General features: G+C 39.5%; 1 protein-coding gene across 1 annotated transcript in view; it reads left to right on the top strand.

The window, feature by feature from the left end:
- Positions 1 to 21388, top strand: part of IDH3A (isocitrate dehydrogenase (NAD(+)) 3 catalytic subunit alpha) — a 64611-nt gene that overhangs the window by 26590 nt on the left and 16633 nt on the right. The window contains exons 4-8 of the mRNA XM_030188128.1: positions 2451 to 2565; positions 3787 to 3974; positions 5218 to 5351; positions 10780 to 10882; positions 10997 to 11061. Of these exons, the coding sequence (XP_030043988.1) occupies positions 2451 to 2565; positions 3787 to 3974; positions 5218 to 5351; positions 10780 to 10882; positions 10997 to 11061 (605 nt within the window). The remainder of the gene's footprint in view (positions 1 to 2450; positions 2566 to 3786; positions 3975 to 5217; positions 5352 to 10779; positions 10883 to 10996; positions 11062 to 21388) is intronic.

Below are 21388 nucleotides of genomic sequence, written 5' to 3'. Positions count from 1 at the left end.
CAAGCTGTAGACTTAGAATACTAACTTTAGCCCATTGAAAATTCAGTGGAGGATGTTTGGTCACCTTAATTTCCACGACAATAGTACCTTCCCGCTGTGTTGCCTATAGCCTTGTCTTCCTCCAGGCACATAGCTTTCTGCAGGGCTTTGTACAAACTATTCATGTGTACTGTAGGTACACCACATGCACTATTGATCTGAGGCTACACATATCGATATTCCAGATGGTGCATTGCACAGCTAACGCAGCCCCTTAGGTGGCCATGACGTGAACAGTGCTAATAGACAAATAACCTATTGCACTGAAAGAATTATATGATTTATAGATGTATATTTTGTACTTCCTTTTAATAATAAAACAGTAAATGTGAGACAGTAGCATCCCACTTACTGTAATACCACTCACTGTACTGTATGAATAAAGATTAATTCTAGAATGATGCCCAGTGTCATTGACCAGTGTTTTCTGACTTCAGTAGTGTGGGACAGAGAGATTACCTATATATAGAATGTAAACCACTATGGTTGTACCACAGAAAGGCAGTATATCAAATGCAGGATCCATGATGCATATATTATAGTAATCCCAGTCCTTTGAGATGTGCCTGCATTTAACCATCTGATTTCTTAAATTACCTTATAAAACATGAATTGCATCTGAATAAATCATCTTAAGCATCCTTTCAAAAATGTGATGAGCACTGTTCTTGATCTGCCCATCCATTTCAGTCACAGGAACAAAGGGGAAAAAGCCACCAAAGTGGAGGAACAAAGGAGCTTCACGGAGTCCGTAAAAACAGTCAGGCGAGTGGATGGATCTTCCAACACTTGATCAGACATACATTTGATGGGCTTTGATGTTCCCAAGCTTTTGTTAGAAACAGCCTTCGTTTTGTGAGCTGACTACATGTTTCTCTACTGGATGCTTCCTGTGTCTTCACTTTGATCATGAGGCATACTGTTTCAAGCCGAAATACGATCCCATGTCAGGTCCTTTTTACTTCCTAATAAACTACATCTTTGAAAAACCCATCACTTCTATGTGTGATCAAGTTTTGGAAGATCCATCTGCTCGTCATACTGTTTGTGTTTTTACAGGAACTCTCCAGATCATTTTGCTGAAGAGCAGTGAAACGCACATTAATAAACCCCAAAGTTTATTAGTTTTTTTTTCGGTACATAGTAAATAGTAGTACTCCAACATTTTCACACAGGATTGGTGGTTTGTACAGAATTTTTCTAATTAGATTACTGTCTAAAACCCATCTGGATTGCATGAGCCTTTCAAGCTAGTAGAAATTAATTAAAAAGTAAACAAAATAAAGAACCGTACAGCTAGGATGGAGGGAGGCTGTTTTATTTGCTTTTCTAGTAAAACCACATAAAATAGTTGAGTGGAAGACACAGCAAGGGATGGCTGTCCACTTTATAAAAATTAGGAAGAATCTGTTGATTGTTAGAAGATAATAAACAAAAACAGCGAAGATGACGCAAAAAATGAAAAAAAACGCCCAAAAAAGAAAAACAAAATACATACAAGAAAGAAAAATTGGTAAAAAACAAAAATATAAACAAATTATAAATATCAAAAAAAGAAAATCAAAAAAAGACGACAAGCAAAATGAAAAAAACTAAATAAATTTATTAGGGTGATATGACTCGACACAGTTAGAAGATGTCATGATCAGCAGTGCCCATCTGAAAGAGAAGTTAGCTCAGAGAATGAAATTCTTATCTAAATGTGGGTGCCATCAAACTTACGACTATAAGAACAGTAAGTAACTGGCTCAGAGAGAATTGAGAACTTTATGCTTCAGTCTTTCATTTTGTTTTTGATACACCAGGGAATGTTCAGGTTTTGTTGCCATTTTTAGTGTGCTATATTCATTTTTCCCACTTACCCTTACTAGAAATTGGTTTCCATTAGTATTTTCCATCATTCTCTCTTTACCATAAGAAAACTGACCAACTAAGAAATGTGAACAGTAGATTACTTGTTTTTGTTTGTTGTGTATTTTTTTTAAACCTGCACTATAATTTTAGGGTAATTGGGCCGCTATAAGATGTTGGTTTGCTTTTTACGTTATTCTGCCTGAGTAAAAATGCAAAACATACAGTTTACCTTCTTAATTAAAAAAAAATGACGTATCTTTGTTTACCAGAAAATTCCCTCACCTATTTCTTTCCCCTATATTCTCCTTAAATTTGAGTGCTTCATGTCTTTTCTAACACAGCAACACTTTTAAAACTGCACTTAAAGTGGAAACCCTGCCAAAAGTCCAGTTGAGGGCTGAAATCTTGGCAGATTTGATACTGTAGTTAAGGCCCTGTGTCCTGAACCTATAGTTGGGTGTGGTTTCCTCAGCATCTTGTAGTGTATGCCGAACCAGGAAGAGTTTCTGGCTGAGAGTTATGTAGAATACAGTCTGAAGTATAAATGTTTTATTTAGGCCCCCATTCAGTGGGAAGAGAGAAGTGTTACAGCTATCCAAGGAACAGGGGGAAAGTGGATGATTCCTCTAGAAGCTAAAGAATCCATGGATAAAAACAAGATGGGACTGAAAGGTAACTGAACTTGTACATCTAATGTATGGTGAGCAGGTGTTAGCGTGTCACATTGGAGTAAGCTCCGAAAAGATTTCTATTTAATAATCAGTTAAGTCAATGGGTAGTAACATAGTAACATAGTAGATGACGGCAGAAAAAGACCTGCATGGTCCATCCAGTCTGCCCAAGACAAACTCATATGTGTATACCTTACCTTGAATTTGTACCTGTCCTTTTCAGGGCACAGACCATATAAGTCTGCCCAGCAGTATTTCCCGCCTCCCAACCACCAGTCCCGCCTCCCATCACCAGCTCTGGTACAGACCGTATAAGTCTGCCCTCCCCTATCCTCGCCTCCCAACCACCACCCCCTCTTCCCCCCAACTGCTCCGCCACCCAATTTCAGCTAAGCTTCTGAGGATCCATTCCTTCTGCACAGGATTCCTCTATGCATATCCCACGCATGTTTGAACTCCGTTACCGTTTTCATCTCCACCACCTCCTGCGGGAGGGCATTCCAGGCATCCACCACCCTCTCCTGAAGAGTTAGTCTAACTGCAGGAAACTCCCACTGTACTTTATAGTGTAAGAGGGCAAGTCCAGGAATTAGAGAATGTTGGGGCCCTTTTTCGAAGCAGTGGTAAGCTCAGTGCAGGCTTACCGCTCGCTAAAATGGAAGTACCACTGGGCTACTGCAGCTACCCGGTGGTAGTTCCCAGCCCATGCATGCCATTTCCGGTGCTGCAAAAATATTTCAATTTTTGTAGCGCCGGTGTGTACCTGCTGGGTTAGCTTGGGAGCCCTCAGTGGGTGGTAAGTGCTCCCCCCCTCAATAGGTGGCGGTAAGTGCTCCCCCCTCCCAAAATGGCCGCACATGGCCATTTCTTGAAAAAAACAAAGACCTGCCTTGTACCCGCTTCAGTAAAAGGGGGCCCCGGCACACATGAAAAACACACCGACGCCAATACAGGCCCCCTTTTGCCGTAGCTTTGCAAAAAAGACTCCTTTATTTCCTAATTCTGAATGGGCATCCTTATTAATCACAAAAGCATCCTTATTTAAATATTCTTTAACTTTTAACAGGATGGTTTATTTTAACTAATTTTATGAAATCAAGAATTATTTTTGTGAATCTTCTTCTCTGACACGGTTTTTGTTTATAATAATAATCATTGCCTAAACATGTGTTTCTGTAGTCGGTGCCTTTCATTAGTCTTTTGCCACTTTCATTCATTATAGGACCTTTAAAAACTCCAATAGCTGCTGGACATCCCTCCATGAATCTCTTGCTGCGGAAAACCTTTGATTTGTATGCAAATGTTCGTCCATGTGTCTCTATTGAGGGATATAAGACTCCATATACTGATGTGAATCTGGTCACAATTCGAGAAAACACAGAGGGCGAATACAGTGGTATTGAGCATGTGGTATGTTATGGATGGTGAGAAGGCTTGTAAACTTCAGGTGAATCAGACTACCAAGGTTCATAATCGAGGAAAAAGTGGGACGGAATGTAGAATAACATAAAGCATTTTGGACTAAAATAATAATTTGCAAATCAGGTTTCTTTTTTTTTTTTTTTGCTCTGGTTTTCTTTGTGCTCTTGCTTCTAACGGGATAGGCTTTTCAGGAATGGGTTGTCCTATTATACTTTTCCTGGATGCTGGAAGACACAGTAGAGGCTTGAAGAGGAACCTGAATGCTTTATTTTTGGCTTTAAAAACAAATTTGACTTCCAAAAACTGAAGTGGTATATAGTGGGTTTTTTTTTTCTTGGTTACTACACTTTTCTTGTATACTTGATGAATAAGTTCAGTATAGGAAGGTCTGTGTCAGTGGCATAGCCAAGGGTGGACCCATCAACTTTGGGCTCAGGCCCACCCAGTAGCAGCACACCTATGATGTGACTGGCAGGGATCCCAAAGCCCCACCCGCCGAAAACTCCCAACAACTATTCCTCCTGCATAGCTTTTAAATAGCAGATCTTCGCCTGCAGTGACTTATACGTACTGCTCGCACCGGCCCCAGAGCCTTCCCTCTGATGTATTCCCGCCTATGCAGAAACAGGAAGTTGCATCAGAGGGAAAGCTGTGGGGCCAACATGAGCAGTGTGTATTAGTTGCTGCTTGCTGCCGGTGAAAATCTGGTATTTAAAAGGTATGCGGGATGTTTGAGAGACCATATGGCATGCAGGCGAGAGAGGAAGAGACCAAATCACTTGTGGGACAGGCGGAGTTCTTCTGCCCACCCATCTTAGGCCCAGGTCCACCCAAAATTAGGTGTCTGGCTATGCCACTGATCTGTGTATATAGTCATAGTTGTCTAGAAGCACTATTTAAAAATTCCTGTTGCGATATGCGAGTACGTGGGGTTTGTGGGTTTGTCATTTCGTAAGTCAGTGTTGTGCTCTGTGGAGTAATTCTTTTTTTCTGTTTAATAATCATATTTAAGCAGCACTCCCATTGCCTCAGCCAGCTTCTCCAGTTGGTTCTGGGAACCTTCATAGGTCCAAGGGCTGGGGGCACCTTCTCCAAATGTGGCCTCCACAATAATGACAGGAATTTCTGTTTGCCTAGGCCTCGGTTGTGTTGGTGGAATGCCAGGCCTGACTGATTTAAGCTAGCTTTTATTGTTGATAGCACTACTGTAACCTCTGTTTCTGCTTTTCAGATTGTTGATGGTGTTGTACAGAGTATCAAACTAATCACCGAGGGTGCAAGTCAGCGGATTGCAGAATTTGCTTTTGAGTATGCCAAAAACAACAATCGAAGCACTGTCACTGCTGTGCACAAAGCCAACATCATGTATGTTAGCCTCAAATCTAACAGACTTACTAAAAATAGATGGGTATCAAATACATTTCAAACTGTGAAGTAATAATCCTGCCGTCGTTATACCACTAACATTTGTCCTGGTTCATTAGTGATTGGAGAGTGTGTGTTTGTATACGTATGCTCCTGCTTCCACACTGATTTCACTCCCCCTATGCTTGGGGAACCCATTTAAATAAATGTAGTTTATTAGCTGTGAGTGGTATTATAACAATAATATGTAAGTCTACTTCGTGTATACTGTTCTGGTATGAAATGCAATAATCAACCCCTTCTCTTTGAATGTGCACACACAGTTGTAATTGTGAAACAAGTGTAGGATACTAGGATACATATGAGCAGTGCTCTCTGCATACAGATGGTGAGCAGTTGCGGTTGCTGATACCTTTTGTATGGTTCCATTCGCTTAAGTAAGACCAGCTACTTCTGCTTAACATTTTAAGCAAGACATTTTCAGGGGAACTCTATATAAATGGCACTTAAAATTGAGCGATGAGCCCGTTGGTGCCAGTAATTGGGTGCTAACAATTGGTTTTTGGCAACAATTTGGATTTACTGTGCATCTTGCTAAGCAAAGATGCGCACGTAAATTCTAACACACAACTGAAAAGAGGGCATGTCCATGGAAGGGGCATTCACTAAACATTCGTACACTGTTAAAGAATTGGGGGGATCCATACCTAATCTAGGCACTGAGACTTACACCAGGGTTCAGTTGGTGTAAATCCTTGCGCCTAAAAGTTGGGTGCGGACTCTGGCGCTACATGTTATTCTACAAACGATGCCTAACTCGGAGCACCATTTATAAAATACGCTCAAAAGTAAACAAAATAAAGAACTGTATAGCTAGGATGGAGGGAGGCTGTTTTATTTGCTTTTCTAGCAAACCACATAAGACACAGCAAGGGATGGCTGTCCACTTTATAAAAATTAGGAAGAATCTGTTGATTGTTAGAAGATGTCATGATCAGCAGTGCCCATCTGAAAGAGAAGTTAGCTCAGAGAATGAAATTCTTATCTAAATGTGGGTGCCATCAAACTTACGACTATAAGAACAGTAAGTAACTGGCTCAGAGAGAATTGAGAACTTTATGCTTCAGTCTTTCATTTTGTTTTTGATACACCAGGGAATGTTCAGGTTTTGTTGCCATTTTTAGTGTGCTATATTCATTTTTCCCACTTACCCTTACTAGAAATTGGGCACCTTTTTCTGAATTTAGACCTTTATGTATTTGTAAAAGATACACACATATATTTACATGTGTGTGTCTGGGTGTGTAAGAAAGGGAGTGAGAGACTAAAGACTGAGTTGGATTGCTGACAGGAAATTAAGAACCACTTCATCTACCCAGTCTTTATTTCTATACATACCTATGTGGAACAAACTTGTTTAAGTAGAGGTGCACTGTTCTTTTCCAAAGATAGTATCTGCCACAGTGACATTCATATTCCTGAAATGTTGAATTTTGGAAGCAGACCCAGAGCCACCGGAACCACTTACACTGAATATCCCAGCATGTATTTTCATGATTATCCATTAAAGCTATCTAAGAGCTGTTTCAAATGATTAGGTTTTCAGCCTGACACCACATAAAGTCAGTCTTTGCATTAATAGTTAAACTGCAAAAAGGGTACATACAACTAAAACTGCCATCTTAAGTATTTAATTTGTAACTGATGCTGAAATGTTCACTGCTTGGTTAGGATTTTTTATTTAGCCTCTATGTTATGTAGCATTTCTTTTCGTGTGTTGCTTTTAGCCCAAAAAGCAAAGGCCTTTATGTTGAGTTAGCATGTTGCACTAAGCTTCAGCGCTCAGTGTTCTAGTGCATGCACTAAAAAAAGAAAATGTTTTTCTCAATGCAGTAAACTCATGGCATTCAAAGTAAAGCAGTGTTAAATAGATATAAATGTGCTATCAGAAAAATTGCACATTGCCACAGTAATATGCAGCTGTTTGTTGCATTTTGGTCTTCCTGCATGAGCTGGAATTGGTTGACCTGCTGATAACAGGTAGCGGACATAAATAAAACAAACAAAAATTGGCTTGACGACCTGTGCCCCCTCCCCTTAAACCACCACAATCGGAAACTTGTGGTCCAGTACACCTGTCACCCAGACTGCTTGCTTCAGGGAGGCCCTCAATTGGAGAACCTCTATAGTGGCATACTAAACCAATTATACTTATTCACTCTGGGGAGACATCTTTCCTTTACTGCTGCCATTTTCTAAGATGGTGACAGTGAAAGGAGGATGCCACTGGACATCTTTTCTATCAGCATTAGAGGCTCTCTGGTCTCCAGCTTTCCTGTCCTGGGTGCTTGGGCCAGGGTGTCTTGGACCAGATAGTCTCAGAGTGGGGAGGCTTCAGGGCCAACTGAGTGTTCAGGAAATTTTTGCAGGAGGGGGGGAGGGGGTCAGGGGCAGAGAGGGTTGGGCACCTCCCAACACCCTTTTGTTCCTGAGCTGCATCTTTTCTTTTAGCACTCAATCTGTACACCAGCAAATTGACTTTTGTGAACAGGATCATGTACTGGCTGCGTTTGATTGCTATTCTTATTAAAAAAAAAACTCAGACTAAGTGAGAAAACCAAAAGGAATCTTTATTTCTCACTGCAACAGCACAAGAAATACTATTGGTTCTTGGCAGTAGTTTTACAGAACAGAGTGTTAACAATAGGAAGGAAAGTTTATTCCTCACTGTCATACAAAGGTCACAGAACAGAGAGAGAGAGAAAAAAAGCATGACTGAAAGAAAAATTCTTAGCTGTAAAGAATTAGTTCTTACAAGGTGTGGGGGGGGGAGGAAATAGGCTGTGGCAAGGATATGAAACTCCTGCCAGCCGGATTATTTGAGTCTCTTTAAATGAGCAGTTACATATATGCCCTTCCCATCACAAAGGACCACCTCGTATATCACCCAATCAGCAATCCTGCAAGTACATAGCAGTCCTGTGATAGGGCCCTTGGGGTCCTTGCCACACCTCTGCTCAGTAACAAACATTTGGGATGTCATTACAATGGGGGGGTCTTGTCAGTTTGTTTATAAGAAGATGGTTGGGATGTCATGGCTATGGTCTTTGTCAGTTTGTGGTCAGCCAGAAATTCCTGTCTTGTAACTATCAGTGGAAACTCACAGAAACACAAGCAGAAATAAGCAGACCCAAAAGAAAAGGCCAGAGAATTCCAGAACAATCATAAGTCTAGATTTTATAACCAACTCTTCATGTCTATATGAGACAATTATTAAAAGCCTTTCAAAAAGGGCATCATTTGAACCCATAATTCCTTAGCATCCCTCCAGACCGGCCCAGAAATGACTGATGGGTTGTGCACGTTTACGTGCAGGTGGAGACTGAGAACTCTGATTATTGTGTTCCCCAGTTTGTTAGCCTCCCTAATTTCTTGTAACATTTCTACATGTGTCTGTTCATTCTGGCCAGGTGGATGGTAGTACACTCTTATCACTATACTTATCCCCCTTACACATGGAGTTTGAATCAAGCTTACGACTGTATAGTTCATCGTTGGGATGTCCCGGTAATGGATCTGATGACGCATCAAAACACCAAGATGAGGTGGTTTTTCAGTCAGAAAAAGGATTGGCGATAGGAGGGAATTGATGCTCTGATTGAACCTTGGCCGAAGAGCCTCCTCTACATGATTCCTCCATGCCTTCTGTTGGGCCGGATCATTCAGCGAATCGGGAGTCACGAGGGGCAAGTGGTTCTGGTTGCTCCATATTGGCCAAGAAGACCTTAGCATGCCGATCTGATGCGGCTGCTGGTGGACTCGCCACTGAAACTTCCAAACTTGGAGGTTTTGATGAGGCAAGGTCCGATTTACATGCCAAATCTGGCTCGGTTTTATCTTACGGCTTGGCTCTTGAGAGAGCTTGGCTAAGGAAGATAGGGTATTCTGCGGCGATTATTTTTACAATGCTGAAATCTCGCCATATCTAAACTTCCCTCATGTGCGTGTTTGGCGTATTTTCGAGGCCTGGTGGGCGGATTGCAATATGCAGCCTTTACATGCTTTCATCGCTCAAATTTTGGATTTTTTAAAGGATTGTTTTGACAAAAGCCTGGCTCTTTATTCGCTGAAAGTTCAAATAGCAGCCCTGGCTTGTTCTGATGGTCAAGACAAAGGCAGGTACTTAGTGTCCTTTCCCAATGTCAGATTTCTCACACTGAGGCATCCTCTTTTTCCGTCTTCGGATTTGAACCTATTTCAGCTTTGGTTCATCCTCCGTTTGAACCGCTGGTGGCTTCCCCTCTCAAAGACTTGATGCTTAAAATGGTTTTCCTGATCGCCATGTCTTCGGCTCGACGTGTATCGGAGTTAAAAGATTGTGTAGACCGCCCTTCTTGGATTTTTTGAAAGAGAGTATACTTTTGCGTCCTGTTCCCTCTTTTCTTCCAATGGTCTTGTTGTCCTTTCACTTGAACCAGTCTGTCATGTTACCTGTTTTGTGGTCTTCGGCTGATTTGGTTGAGCAGTGTTGTCTGCGGAAGCTACATGTGCGCAGAGCTTTGCAGGAGTATTTGCATAGGACGGAAGATTTGTGACGGACAGATCATCTCTTTGTTTTGATGGCAGGTAGTCAGAAAAGTCTGGCCATTTCCAAAGATTTGATGCCAGCACTTAATGTAATTAGTCCTTTTTGAAATACCTGTTCTCAATGTATCAAACTTCAACACAGTGACATGAGGATCCCATTAAAGTCAATCTGCCGATTCTCCATCGTAGCCATTGTTTCAAAAGATCACTTCTGCATTATGGGGAAATTACAATTAAAGACTTCACCAAAAGTTCTGACATTGATGGACTGCCTCTCACATCATCGAGTTGACGTTTCTAACACATTTGGAAGTGGTTTAAAAAAAAAAAAGGACTCATCACAATAGGTACCTGTGTCAGATGAAACAATTTTTCATGTTATATTGATGTGCCTTTGAAAGACTCTCTCTTTTAATGAATGTCTTGTTATATAGACATGAATTATGCTCATTACAATCTTTACTTTTCTTTTGGAAACCGTTGAAAGCCTATCTCTTTCAGCAAGCCTGTTATGCAGGATAGATTGGGGTGTACTACATGTTTAATTTACAGCTGATGGCTTATATTTGTTTTGTCAGTTTGATGTGACATTGTAAATTTTGTTTAGTGTTGTTGGATTGTGTACACCTTTTTTTTTTAGCTGCCAGATTTGTAGATGGGCAGAATATAAGATTTTATAAATAAATAAAACATGAAGTTGCGATTGTAAAACCTAAACTGATGATCCCTTTTACAAAAATCAGTTTGTTTTACAAACAAATTTAAGTTAATGAAGTGAAAAATATAATGAAGTAGAAACTTGTCTGGGTTGTAACATTGGTTTGCATCTTCTTAATTCTAGGCGAATGTCTGATGGCCTTTTTCTGAAGAAATGCAGAGAAGTTGCTGAGGCTTACAAAGACATTAAATTCAATGAAATGTACCTTGATACTGTATGCCTAAATGTAAGTACTCTTGTCTAAAAGTATCTATCTGAAATGCAAACATTGAGCATATAAATGGTTTATGTTAAGAGTGGGTTCAAATGAAGACTGAATGAATGAATGTTTTCTACCTAGATGGTACAAGATCCAACACAATTTGATGTTCTTGTCATGCCAAACTTGTATGGAGACATCCTCAGGTAAGCAGCATCTCATACATTTCATTTCTTCCATATTTAGAAATGAAAGGTGACAGTTGGAGTTTATATTTTAGCACTATATAACAAATGAGTAGCCAAGTTTTCCAAACCTTGTGACTGGGTGAGATATGGGCATATAGCCAACTGGTGGCCATGCCTCTGCTTGTGTTTAGGACAACAATATGTATAGCTACACACCCTTAATTTCTATGCTAAACAGTGACTCTTGCACACACTTCTCAATTTGTGAAAATGTAATTAGGTACGACTTGGATTATAAATCTATTTTAGACAGGGAAATAATTTGTGTACCTGTTTGTATCTCACCTTGAGCTCAGACTGAATGAATAATAAGTTACTGTTTTATTTGGATTTTACATTTAGGGCATAGTTATCAACATAAACTACCATTAAGATGTGCGTTAACACAGGTCCCATTTAATGTAGTGAGACCTAGTTACTAATAACTTGGGTTAACAGTAAAATAACATGTCTTAATGGTAGCCCACATTGATAACTCATCTTTTAAATGGTAACATTTTCAGACATTCAGTCTTTATGAATTATCTGATGGCTCCATGCTGCTTCTTTCTGGGTATTGCAACATGCATCAAACATTGTTCACACTCTTGTTTTGTGGAAAATTAAAACTTTGAATTTAATTATTCCACTTTCCATGTACAGTTGGTAGGTACCCAAGAGGGCTTACAATTCAAGGCCCCCTTTAACTAAGCCATCTTATGGCAACAAAATGCATTATTTGCCAGTTACTGTGTGGGGATTAAAATCACAGTACATGTGAACAATTTTTTATAAAATTAAAATTTTTTTTTTTTTTTTGCTGGATTTGCTTTACTGCTTTTTCAACTTCAGTTAATCAAGGTGGTTTACAATAAATATGTAAAAGAAAAAAACAAGAGAAATAATTACAGTAAATTAAAATAGGTAACAGCATAAAATAAGATAGAGGTAAGAGAAATAAATTAACATTACAGTAGTATAAAGTGAAGAAAAGACTAGACGATTTAATATTTAATATAAAAAGTAGTTTATGAACTGAATATCAATCATATTCAGGAAGCATTTCTTGATAAGCAATATATAAGTCAGAATGAATGATTAAAAACAAAGCAATGTACAGCAGAGAGAGAAATCAGAGTGCTTAAAGCAATGCTATAGACAGACAAAGAGAAATTCAAAATGCTTACTTATTTCTTTGTTCCCCTCTAGTTTTATACCGGGCCTCTGACTAATTCTCTCATACAACATTCCTGTGCAAGTCTCTGAATACCACAAACTGTTAATCATGTGCAGAACATCTGCTTTCTATTACCCCCCCTACCTTTTAGCCCACAGACTTTTTGGAGCCTGCCTTTGGCTAATGTTTAATGTCCGTCAAATTTCTCATGCCTCAGGAGGGTTAGTGTTAAAACAGCTTGTTGTAATCATGGAGCCTTCCACTCCGCATTTTTCATACTTTTATTCAACAAATCTTTCATACTTTTGTTCAACAAATCCTCCCTTTTGAGGCCTGGTATTCCAGGACTCAAACATCTGTTTTAGCTCCAGTCTGTATCCTTACCTCCCTTCTAAATTTCCTCCCCCATGTTTGTGGCATTCAGTTTCTGCACACTTTTTCAATATTTTTGGCTGACATATTAAAGTTCTATTTATTCTTAGTTATCATTGTTATTTTAAAAGCATCCTGGCACATCTTTGCAAACATGCTAATACATGTTGCATTAAACAGATTCAATTGTACTAGGGTACAAAATTTATATCTCTTGAGGTATATAATTTATAGGACAGTGAGCTTCATCAAAGGGAAGTACACTGTCATTCATTCTTACTTTTCATTAGCTGATGTGGCATTAACAATTACACAAATTAAAAGCATAACATTCATTGAATCAGTTGTTACAACATTCTGCGTGTAAGTGCACTTTATCGGGGGAATGTGTTCAGTTGTCATACTATTAATCAGACACCAACATGATGTCTGTGGGTACTTGTCCATAAGCAAGGCTTGCTTATAAATAGTCTCATTTGTCCAATGAAGGTTTTCATCATCTCTTACACAGGTATTATTGGGATAACAGACATGATTTTATCATTGTAGTCCCATATATCATAGTTGGCAAGGACAAGGATGATGTCAGTCAGTGGGCACATATGATACAATCAGTCAAATTCAACATCTTGGCCACTGTAACAAGTCTATTATCATATGTGTTCATTGTCCATTAACAAACAACAACAGTCCAATACCATCATGTTTAGGGACATGATGTTTGTTTATTCTTTGTCCATTTCAATGTTATTAATTCGTCGAATATCTGCTAAATGTATCCAAGAAGTATGACCTTCCAGACAGGCAGCGGTCTGAGTAAGGGCCGTGATAGCAAAAGGCCCTACATACACAGGATCCTTCCATGTTTTATGTGTAAAATTCTTTCATAGCACTAGGTCACCTACTTTAAAAGCACAAACATCATTAGTAGTTCCTGCCTGTGATGCTACATTTGTTCGGATCATATCACTTGTCAGGTTCAACATAGGTTGTAGCTTTTGCCAGTACTGAGCTGTGCTATCAGTACTTGCTGTCTGCATCGGGAAAAAATGACGTCCTGTCTGAATTTGGAATGGGGTCAATTTAGTACGCCCATTAGGTTGGGCCCTTATAACCATCAAAGCTAATGGTAACAAATCAAGCCAGGTATATGGTTTACCTGCTGTTTCCTTGTTTAAAGCCTTCAGTAATACTCTCAATTTAGTTTTTAAAATACCATTGTAGCGTTCCACCAAACCATTGGAGGTGGGGCGATACACTGATACTTTTCTGTGTGTTAAACCCATAATCGTTGCCATTTCTTTCAAAACACTGTTATTAAAATGTGTCCCGTTATCAGAAATTATTCTAGATGGACACCCATGTCTTGGCATAATATGAGTTACCAGGCATTGTACCACTTCATGTGCTGTCTCCCTTTTACATGGAAATGCTTCTACCCACCTTGAAAAAGCATCCACCCAAACTAACAAATACCTTTTTCCCTGCACTGGAACAATCATATCGGTAAAATCAATATACCATTCTTTTGCTGGGCCTTCTGGTATTGGAAGTGTCCCAGGCGATATTTTAGGACCTCGTTTAGGTATGTTAATATTACATACCATGCAATTCTGCACAACCTGTTGAACCAAGTTATCAATTTTCAAAGTCCAAAATCTTTGCTCAAACTGTTGTTTCATTGTATCTTTATTCCAATGCATGGTTGCATGCCACTCAGCCAATACCTTAATCGCCTGGCTCATTGGCATACAAGGTAATCCTTCTTCTGCATTAAACCATTCACTTCCCAATTTCATACATCCTCTCTTCAACCATTTTTCACTTTCCTGTCCCTCTGGCTGCCACATTTCAATCTTATCTACATTTGTAAGTGGCCCTTCCTGTGTCTGTCTAGTATTATACAAAATCTTTTCACTTTGCTTAACCACCTCCGTTGCTGCTGCATCAGCCATTGCATTACCTAGTGCTTCAAAGGTTGGCTTTTCAGTGTGGGCCGGGGTCCACACAACTGCAGTTTTTCTACCTTCACGTTCCCTTCTTGCCAAAATTTCAAACAGCAATTTCCAATATGTGTAATGTTGTAAATTTTTACCTGCACTGGTTATCATCCCCCTACGCTGCCATTTTAATATATGATACTGTAGTGAACTTGCAACGTAACCACTATCAGTATATATAGTGACATTTTGAGTCATATCAGTGTGTTGTAAGGCCGTAATAACGGCTAAAAGTTCAGCATGCTGTGCAGTCTGGTTAGGAGGGGTTTTATATTGTACTTGCATTATCTTTCTTAGATTCTCATCTACCTGCACGCAGGCAAAGCCTGCAACAGTCCTTTCACAAGCTCCATCTGTAAACCATATTAATCCATCAGATAAGGGTTCAAAAGTAAGACAGTGAAATGTAGGGATTTCTATAGTATCGATCTCACCCTCTTGATCGACAGGAAAAAGCAGATCTATCTTATTTCTCTGTTCTTTAGTTAATGGTATTATTCTTATATCTTGTCCTAAAAGTACTGCTTGATATTTTCCAAATCTAGTGGCTGTCAATGCTGTTTGGCTAGGGCTCAACAGCGTTTTAATCGTGTGGTTAGTATGTATTACAATAGGAACAAAAGGCATTTGTGCTCTCCACTTGCCTACTGCAGCCACTATAGCTGTCAGTAACTTTGGTATTTCTTTCATTCCTTTTTCCACATGATTAAAAGAGCCTGACAAAAAAGCTACTGGTGCATTACTTCATTGTTTTGATTAATCATAGCTGCCCAACTATTTCCCATGTCTTTTACCCATAGATGCACAGGTGATTGGATATCTATTACTGCTAACGGTCCTGGGGATAACAAATCCCTCACAATCTTAGCCAATATTATCTTATCCTGCTCTTCCAATACAATTAATGTATTCTTTGGTGTGGCTGCGGGCAGTTTCAAATGTTTATAAAGTCTCATTACTTTTTGTGTATAATTTGGTATCCATTGTCTGCAGTAATTTAACATTCCCAAAACAGCACGTAACTGGGTAACTGTTTGCGGTACCGGGGTTTCATTTAAAATAGATATAATTTCCGGTATAATGACCTTATGTTCTGCTGAAACATTTTGTCCTAAAAAGGTGACAGTAGACTGAGCTATAACACATTTTTCCCTGTTACGTTTATATCCTAACTCTCCTAATAACACAAATAATTTTGTAGTCCAATCTAGGCATTCTGCTTCAGTCTCAGCAGACAGTAGAATATCATCTACATAGACAAACAATGACACCGTGTCAGGCAATTGACTCCTGAAATCCTTTAAATCCATCATCAGTTGTTTTGAGAATACCGATGGACTATCAGTAAAGCCTTGAGGCATCCTAGTCCACCTGTATGCCTCATTCTGTACTATAAATGACGTCAAATCCCTAGACTCTGGATGAAGAGGTATTGAAAAGAATGCATTAGACAAGTCAATAACAGTGTTATATGCATATATATTCTGAGTGTGCAAAAGTGTAGCAGGATTTGCACAAATCGGAAATTGATTTTTTGTAACCTCATTTAGCTCTCTTAAATCATGTACTATCCTTACATTGTTTTCCCCTTTCGGGACAGGAAACAATGGGGTATTATACGGGGATACTGAAGGTTCAATAATACCACATTTCAATAATTTATCAATGTGCTCCAGGGTTTGGATACTAATTTAGGTCGTATGGGGTAAGGGTCTTGCTTCGGCCCCTTTGCCCCTTCTATTAATTCTATCTTATGGGGTTTTGCATTTACAGCTAGTCCATATGGTGAATCACTTGTACTCCAAATATGTTGTGGTAATTCTTCCATAACCCTTACTTTATTTCATTATTCAACTGTTGGACCATAGTGAGCAAACTTGGTATTTCTTTATTTCCAAAATCTAAACACAATCCTAATTGAGACAATAAGTCTCTACCACACAAATTTACTGGGCAATCAGGTGCCACTAAAAAGGGTACCACAGCCTCCCTTGAACCGTGCGGTTGGCATTCCAAGCGCACCAGAGTCGGTTCCGTTAGCCTTTTTCTTTGTTCTATCCCCGTAAATCCCACTGTTGTTCTATACTGATTTGAAAGCTTAACTCCCAGTGGTTTTGCACACAACACAGAGGTACTCGCCCCTGTATCTATCAAAAATCTCACAGGAGTTCCATATTTGCCAATTGTCAATGTAATAAAGGGTTCCCTTGTGTCTAATCTGAAAATCATTCCCTCCTCCTGACACTGGTCTGCTTCCAGTCAATAGCATTGGTCTGGAGTATTCTGCCAAGTTGGAAAAGCATTTACAGTACCCTGTCTCTGTACTGCAGCCCCTGGTCCCTGTGATTGCGTCGCTGGCTGCTGTATTGCAGTCTGCGGGGCACTCACAGGCATCCCTATTACTTGTGGCATCAATCCTTGCTGCGTCTGCATTTGTACTTGGGGCATTCCTGCATTCTGATAACATTCTGAGGCATAGTGACCAAATTGCTGACAAATCATATTGTTCAGATGTTATTAAAGATTTTAAATCACCTCTTTCCCCTATTAGCCCTACACACAGAACTAGCTAGGACTGTGACTAATTTAAGCCAGATGATCTCTTAACACTGCAGGAATCTCACTTAAAAAAGAGTCAAACAAAGTTAAATTGCAAAGACATTCCACATAGAGAACTAGAAACAGAATAACACATATTTTAAAATAAACAGAGATCACCTTATAAGACAAAATCAAACTTATTTAAATCTAATCTAAAACAATCTTTTAAAAGGAACAAAAAAAAATTTCAGTTTTTCCTGACCTGTCTAACCTAGCTTAGCAACAGCCAGACACCGAGAAATCAAAAACAGATGACATTCCTCAACCTTCAGGCTGAACAAAAGGTTGCTTTTCCCGCTCTTGCTGTATTTTTTCAAACGATCCATACTGAGACCAGCTCAAAAAAGAATCTTTTGCATCATACCATTTCTCATGTATTTTTTCAATCTGTTTTTTTTCTAATGGGAATAATTCTATGACATGCTGCAAAGGGGAGCATTTTTTTGAACTATCTAAATCTAAATACATAGTATATACAGGAGGCTGTTCTTTCTTATCTGCCCCTTTCCCTTTCATTTTATTCTGACTATTACAATTTCTCCTATAGAGCCACAACCTACAAAAATATACTACTGCACCTAAACCAAGAAAATATACAAAACAGAAAACTATAAAACTAAACAAATATACCTAAGTCCACAATGTAAGCTTACTCACGCGTCTTCTTATTTCTCTTTAGCAAGCCCAGGAGTCGTAGCCTATATGTCCAGTTCAGCAGTTTGATCAATCCCCACATCAGTGGAGCACAGAAATTAGGCTTAACAACGCTTGCTCTCTCAAAATCCTGTAAAAAAACTTCATTAACAACACACACTTAATTTGTTCTTCGTCTCGCCTTCTCTTTTCCGTTTGCGGCCTACTCCTGGCTGGCTCGCCACTTTGAAGAAAAGACTAGACGATTTAATATTTAATATAAAAAGTAGTTTATGAACTGAATATCAATCATATTCAGGAAGCATTTCTTGATAAGCAATATATAAGTCAGAATGAATGATTAAAAACAAAGCAATGTACAGCAGAGAGAGAAATCAGAGTGCTTAAAGCAATGCTATAGACAGACAAAGAGAAATTCAAAATGCTTACTTATTTCTTTGTTCCCCTCTAGTTTTATACCGGGCCTCTGACTAATTCTCTCATACAACATTCCTGTGCAAGTCTCTGAATACCACAAACTGTTAATCATGTGCAGAACATCTGCTTTCTATTACCCCCTACCTTTTAGCCCACAGACTTTTTGGAGCCTGCCTTTGGCTAATGTTTAATGTCCGTCAAATTTCTCATGCCTCAGGAGGGTTAGTGTTAAAACAGCTTGTTGTAATCATGGAGCCTTCCACTCCGCATTTTTCATACTTTTATTCAACAAATCTTTCATACTTTTGTTCAACAAAAGAGACTCAAGAGATTTGATTCCTGAACAACAGGGCCATTTTAAAGTGAAGAAGTGTTTGTATAGGGGGCATGGAGTTTGATAGAGCAGGCACCAGGTAAGAAAATGCCACATTCTGAGTAATTTTTAAGCAAATCTTCAGTGGAGAGGTTCAAACAAGAAAAGGTAGATGTGCAGATCTAAGGGATCATGTGGCAATCCATATGAAGAGAACGATGAACCAGGAGTAAGGTCTTGTGCTTGATACAATGGTGGGTGATTAGGGGAGGAGGGGGTCACATGGTCAAATTAGCAGGGTTTTGAATAATTTGAAATCTGTCTGGAAGGCCATTGTAGATAGAATTACAGTAGCCTAGCTTTGAAATGACTACAAATTCTTTGTAGAATGAAAAAAATAATGATTTTACTACACTTTGTGGCTTTGTCAGGGCTGAGTCTAGAGCAAGGGTTCTCAACCTAGTCCTTGGGACACTTGCAGCCAGTCGGGCTTTCAGGGTATCCACAATGAATATGCATAAGATGCATGCAAATTTATCTCATGCATATGTATTGTGGGTATCCTGAAAACCTGAATGTGTCCGGAAAACTGGATTGAGAACCACTGGTCTAGAGTGACTCCTGGTGAATCTCTAATCTTTGGTGATGAGGTTTGAGAGAGAGTTACAGGTAAACAATGACCTATATTAAGAACTAACTGGTGTAATTGAAGGCAGTCTGCAATGGAATTCAGGAAGTGCTCCAAACATCAAATCTGAGGAGGCAGGATTAACTGAAAATAAAATGTGAATATTTTATTTACTTGAATTTTGCTCACAACCTTTTCAGTAGTAGCTCAAATTGAGTTGCATTCAGGTACACTGGTTATATCAGCATAAACATACGGGCTGCAGTTGTGGGACTGTATCAAAAGAATAAGTGGGGCATGAAATATTGAAAAGCACAGGTGCTAAAGATGATATTAGGAAAGGAATGGAAAACAAAAAACGAGGATGTTATGCCTTTGTTCCTCTCCATGGTATGACCATACTTTGAAATGCTGTGTGCAATTCTGGTCACTGAATCTCAAAAAAGATATAGTGGAATTAGAAAGGTACAGAGAAGGGTGATGAAAATGATAAAGGAGATGGGACGACTATGAGGAAAGGCTGAACGGCTAGGGCTTTTCAGCTTGGAGAAAAAAACAGCTGAGGGGAGATATGATAGAGGTATATAAAATGAGTGGAGTGAATCGCTTGTTTACAGTTTCTAAAAATACTAGAACTGGGAGCACGTAATGAAGCTACAAAGTAGTAAACTTAAAATGAATCGGAGAAAATATTTCTTCATTCAGCGTGTAATTTTAAACTCTGGAATTGGTTGCCACAGAATGTAGTAAAAACAGTTAGCTTAGCAGGTTTTAACAAAGGTTTGGATAATTTCCTGAAAGAAAAGTACATAAGCCATTATTAAGGTGGACTTGAGGAAAATCCACTGCTTATTTCTGCTTATTTCTGGGATAAGTTACATAAAATGTATTGTACTGTGTTGGGATCTTGCCAGGTACTTGTAACCTGGATTGACCACTCTTGGAAACGATACTGGGCTTAATGTACCTTCAGTCTGTCCCAGTATGGCAACACTTATGAAGCCAAGCCCCACCCAGTACATCCCAGGGTGGGCAGGGCTGGGCGCTGCCATTTTGAGGTGGTGCCCTGAGGAGGAGGGAGTGCTGGTCCCTCCTCCAGCGTTTGAGGTACTGGGGAGAGGGTTGAGTTGTGTAGACTCCCCACTCCCCCTCCCCCACTAGCCCATAATGGTTAGCCTTTGGGGGGGGGTCAGGTCAGGCTTGAGGGGCCTGGGGTCCACTGGTGATATTTGTGGGGGGGGGGGGGGGGGGGAGGTTGACAGGCCCAAGAGAAAATCCCAGACCTGTCAAACCTCTTCTACGGGAGGATTGTGTCTGAGTGCATGCCCAGGCACAATCCTCCCGCAGAAGCCCCCTTTGATCAAAACTAATAGCATGCATAAATTTGCGTGCCTTTAATTTTGATCATTGGGGGTTTATTTCCCCTGTGCTGTTCCAGCACTAATTTTTACAGCGCTGTTTGGAACAGTGCAGGGAATTGGATCATCGGCCCATTGAGCTTTGACTTAACAAATAATAAAAGATGCAATGTGAAATGAGAGATCAGGTGTTTATTTCAGTAAGATTTAGCACAGTAGAGCCCCAGATTATTTATATTTGAATTTAAATCTCTGTTTGGCCAAATACGAATATTCAGTACAGCCCTACTTTGTATCCCTCTCCCTACTCCGTGCATCTTTCTTTTATGTACTATGTCCTGAACTTCACTTTACTTCATGAATATGATAATGGTCTTTGGTCCATGAAAGCTCATACTTGGTTAGTCTATAAGGTGACATCTGCCTCTATCAATTTTTGTTAGGGTAACACGGCTACCCCTTTTAAAATTATTTTATTGTGTTTCAGTAATTAAGGTCCTAAGTTTGTATCTGAGAGAATGGATAGTGAAGGTTTACATCACTCATATAACATGTCCAAATATAGAACAGTGTAAGGAACATTTGTGTTACAACTGTAAACTGCATTTGTTTTCACTTCCAACAAAGTATGCTATAAACTAGGACACCACCACATGTACAATGTTACAACGGAGTTTGACAAACCCAAGTTGCCATGATGACTAGAAATTTGACCCTTGCATTCAATTTCCTCACCACAAAACGGTTTCTTTTGGCCAGCATTATGTGGCAGTCAGTTTGAACCAT

This window comes from Microcaecilia unicolor, chromosome 1 (genome assembly GCF_901765095.1).
Source record: "Microcaecilia unicolor chromosome 1, aMicUni1.1, whole genome shotgun sequence".
NCBI classification, from domain to species: Eukaryota; Metazoa; Chordata; class Amphibia; order Gymnophiona; family Siphonopidae; genus Microcaecilia; species Microcaecilia unicolor.
This window is presented reverse-complemented; position numbering and strand designations above follow the sequence as displayed.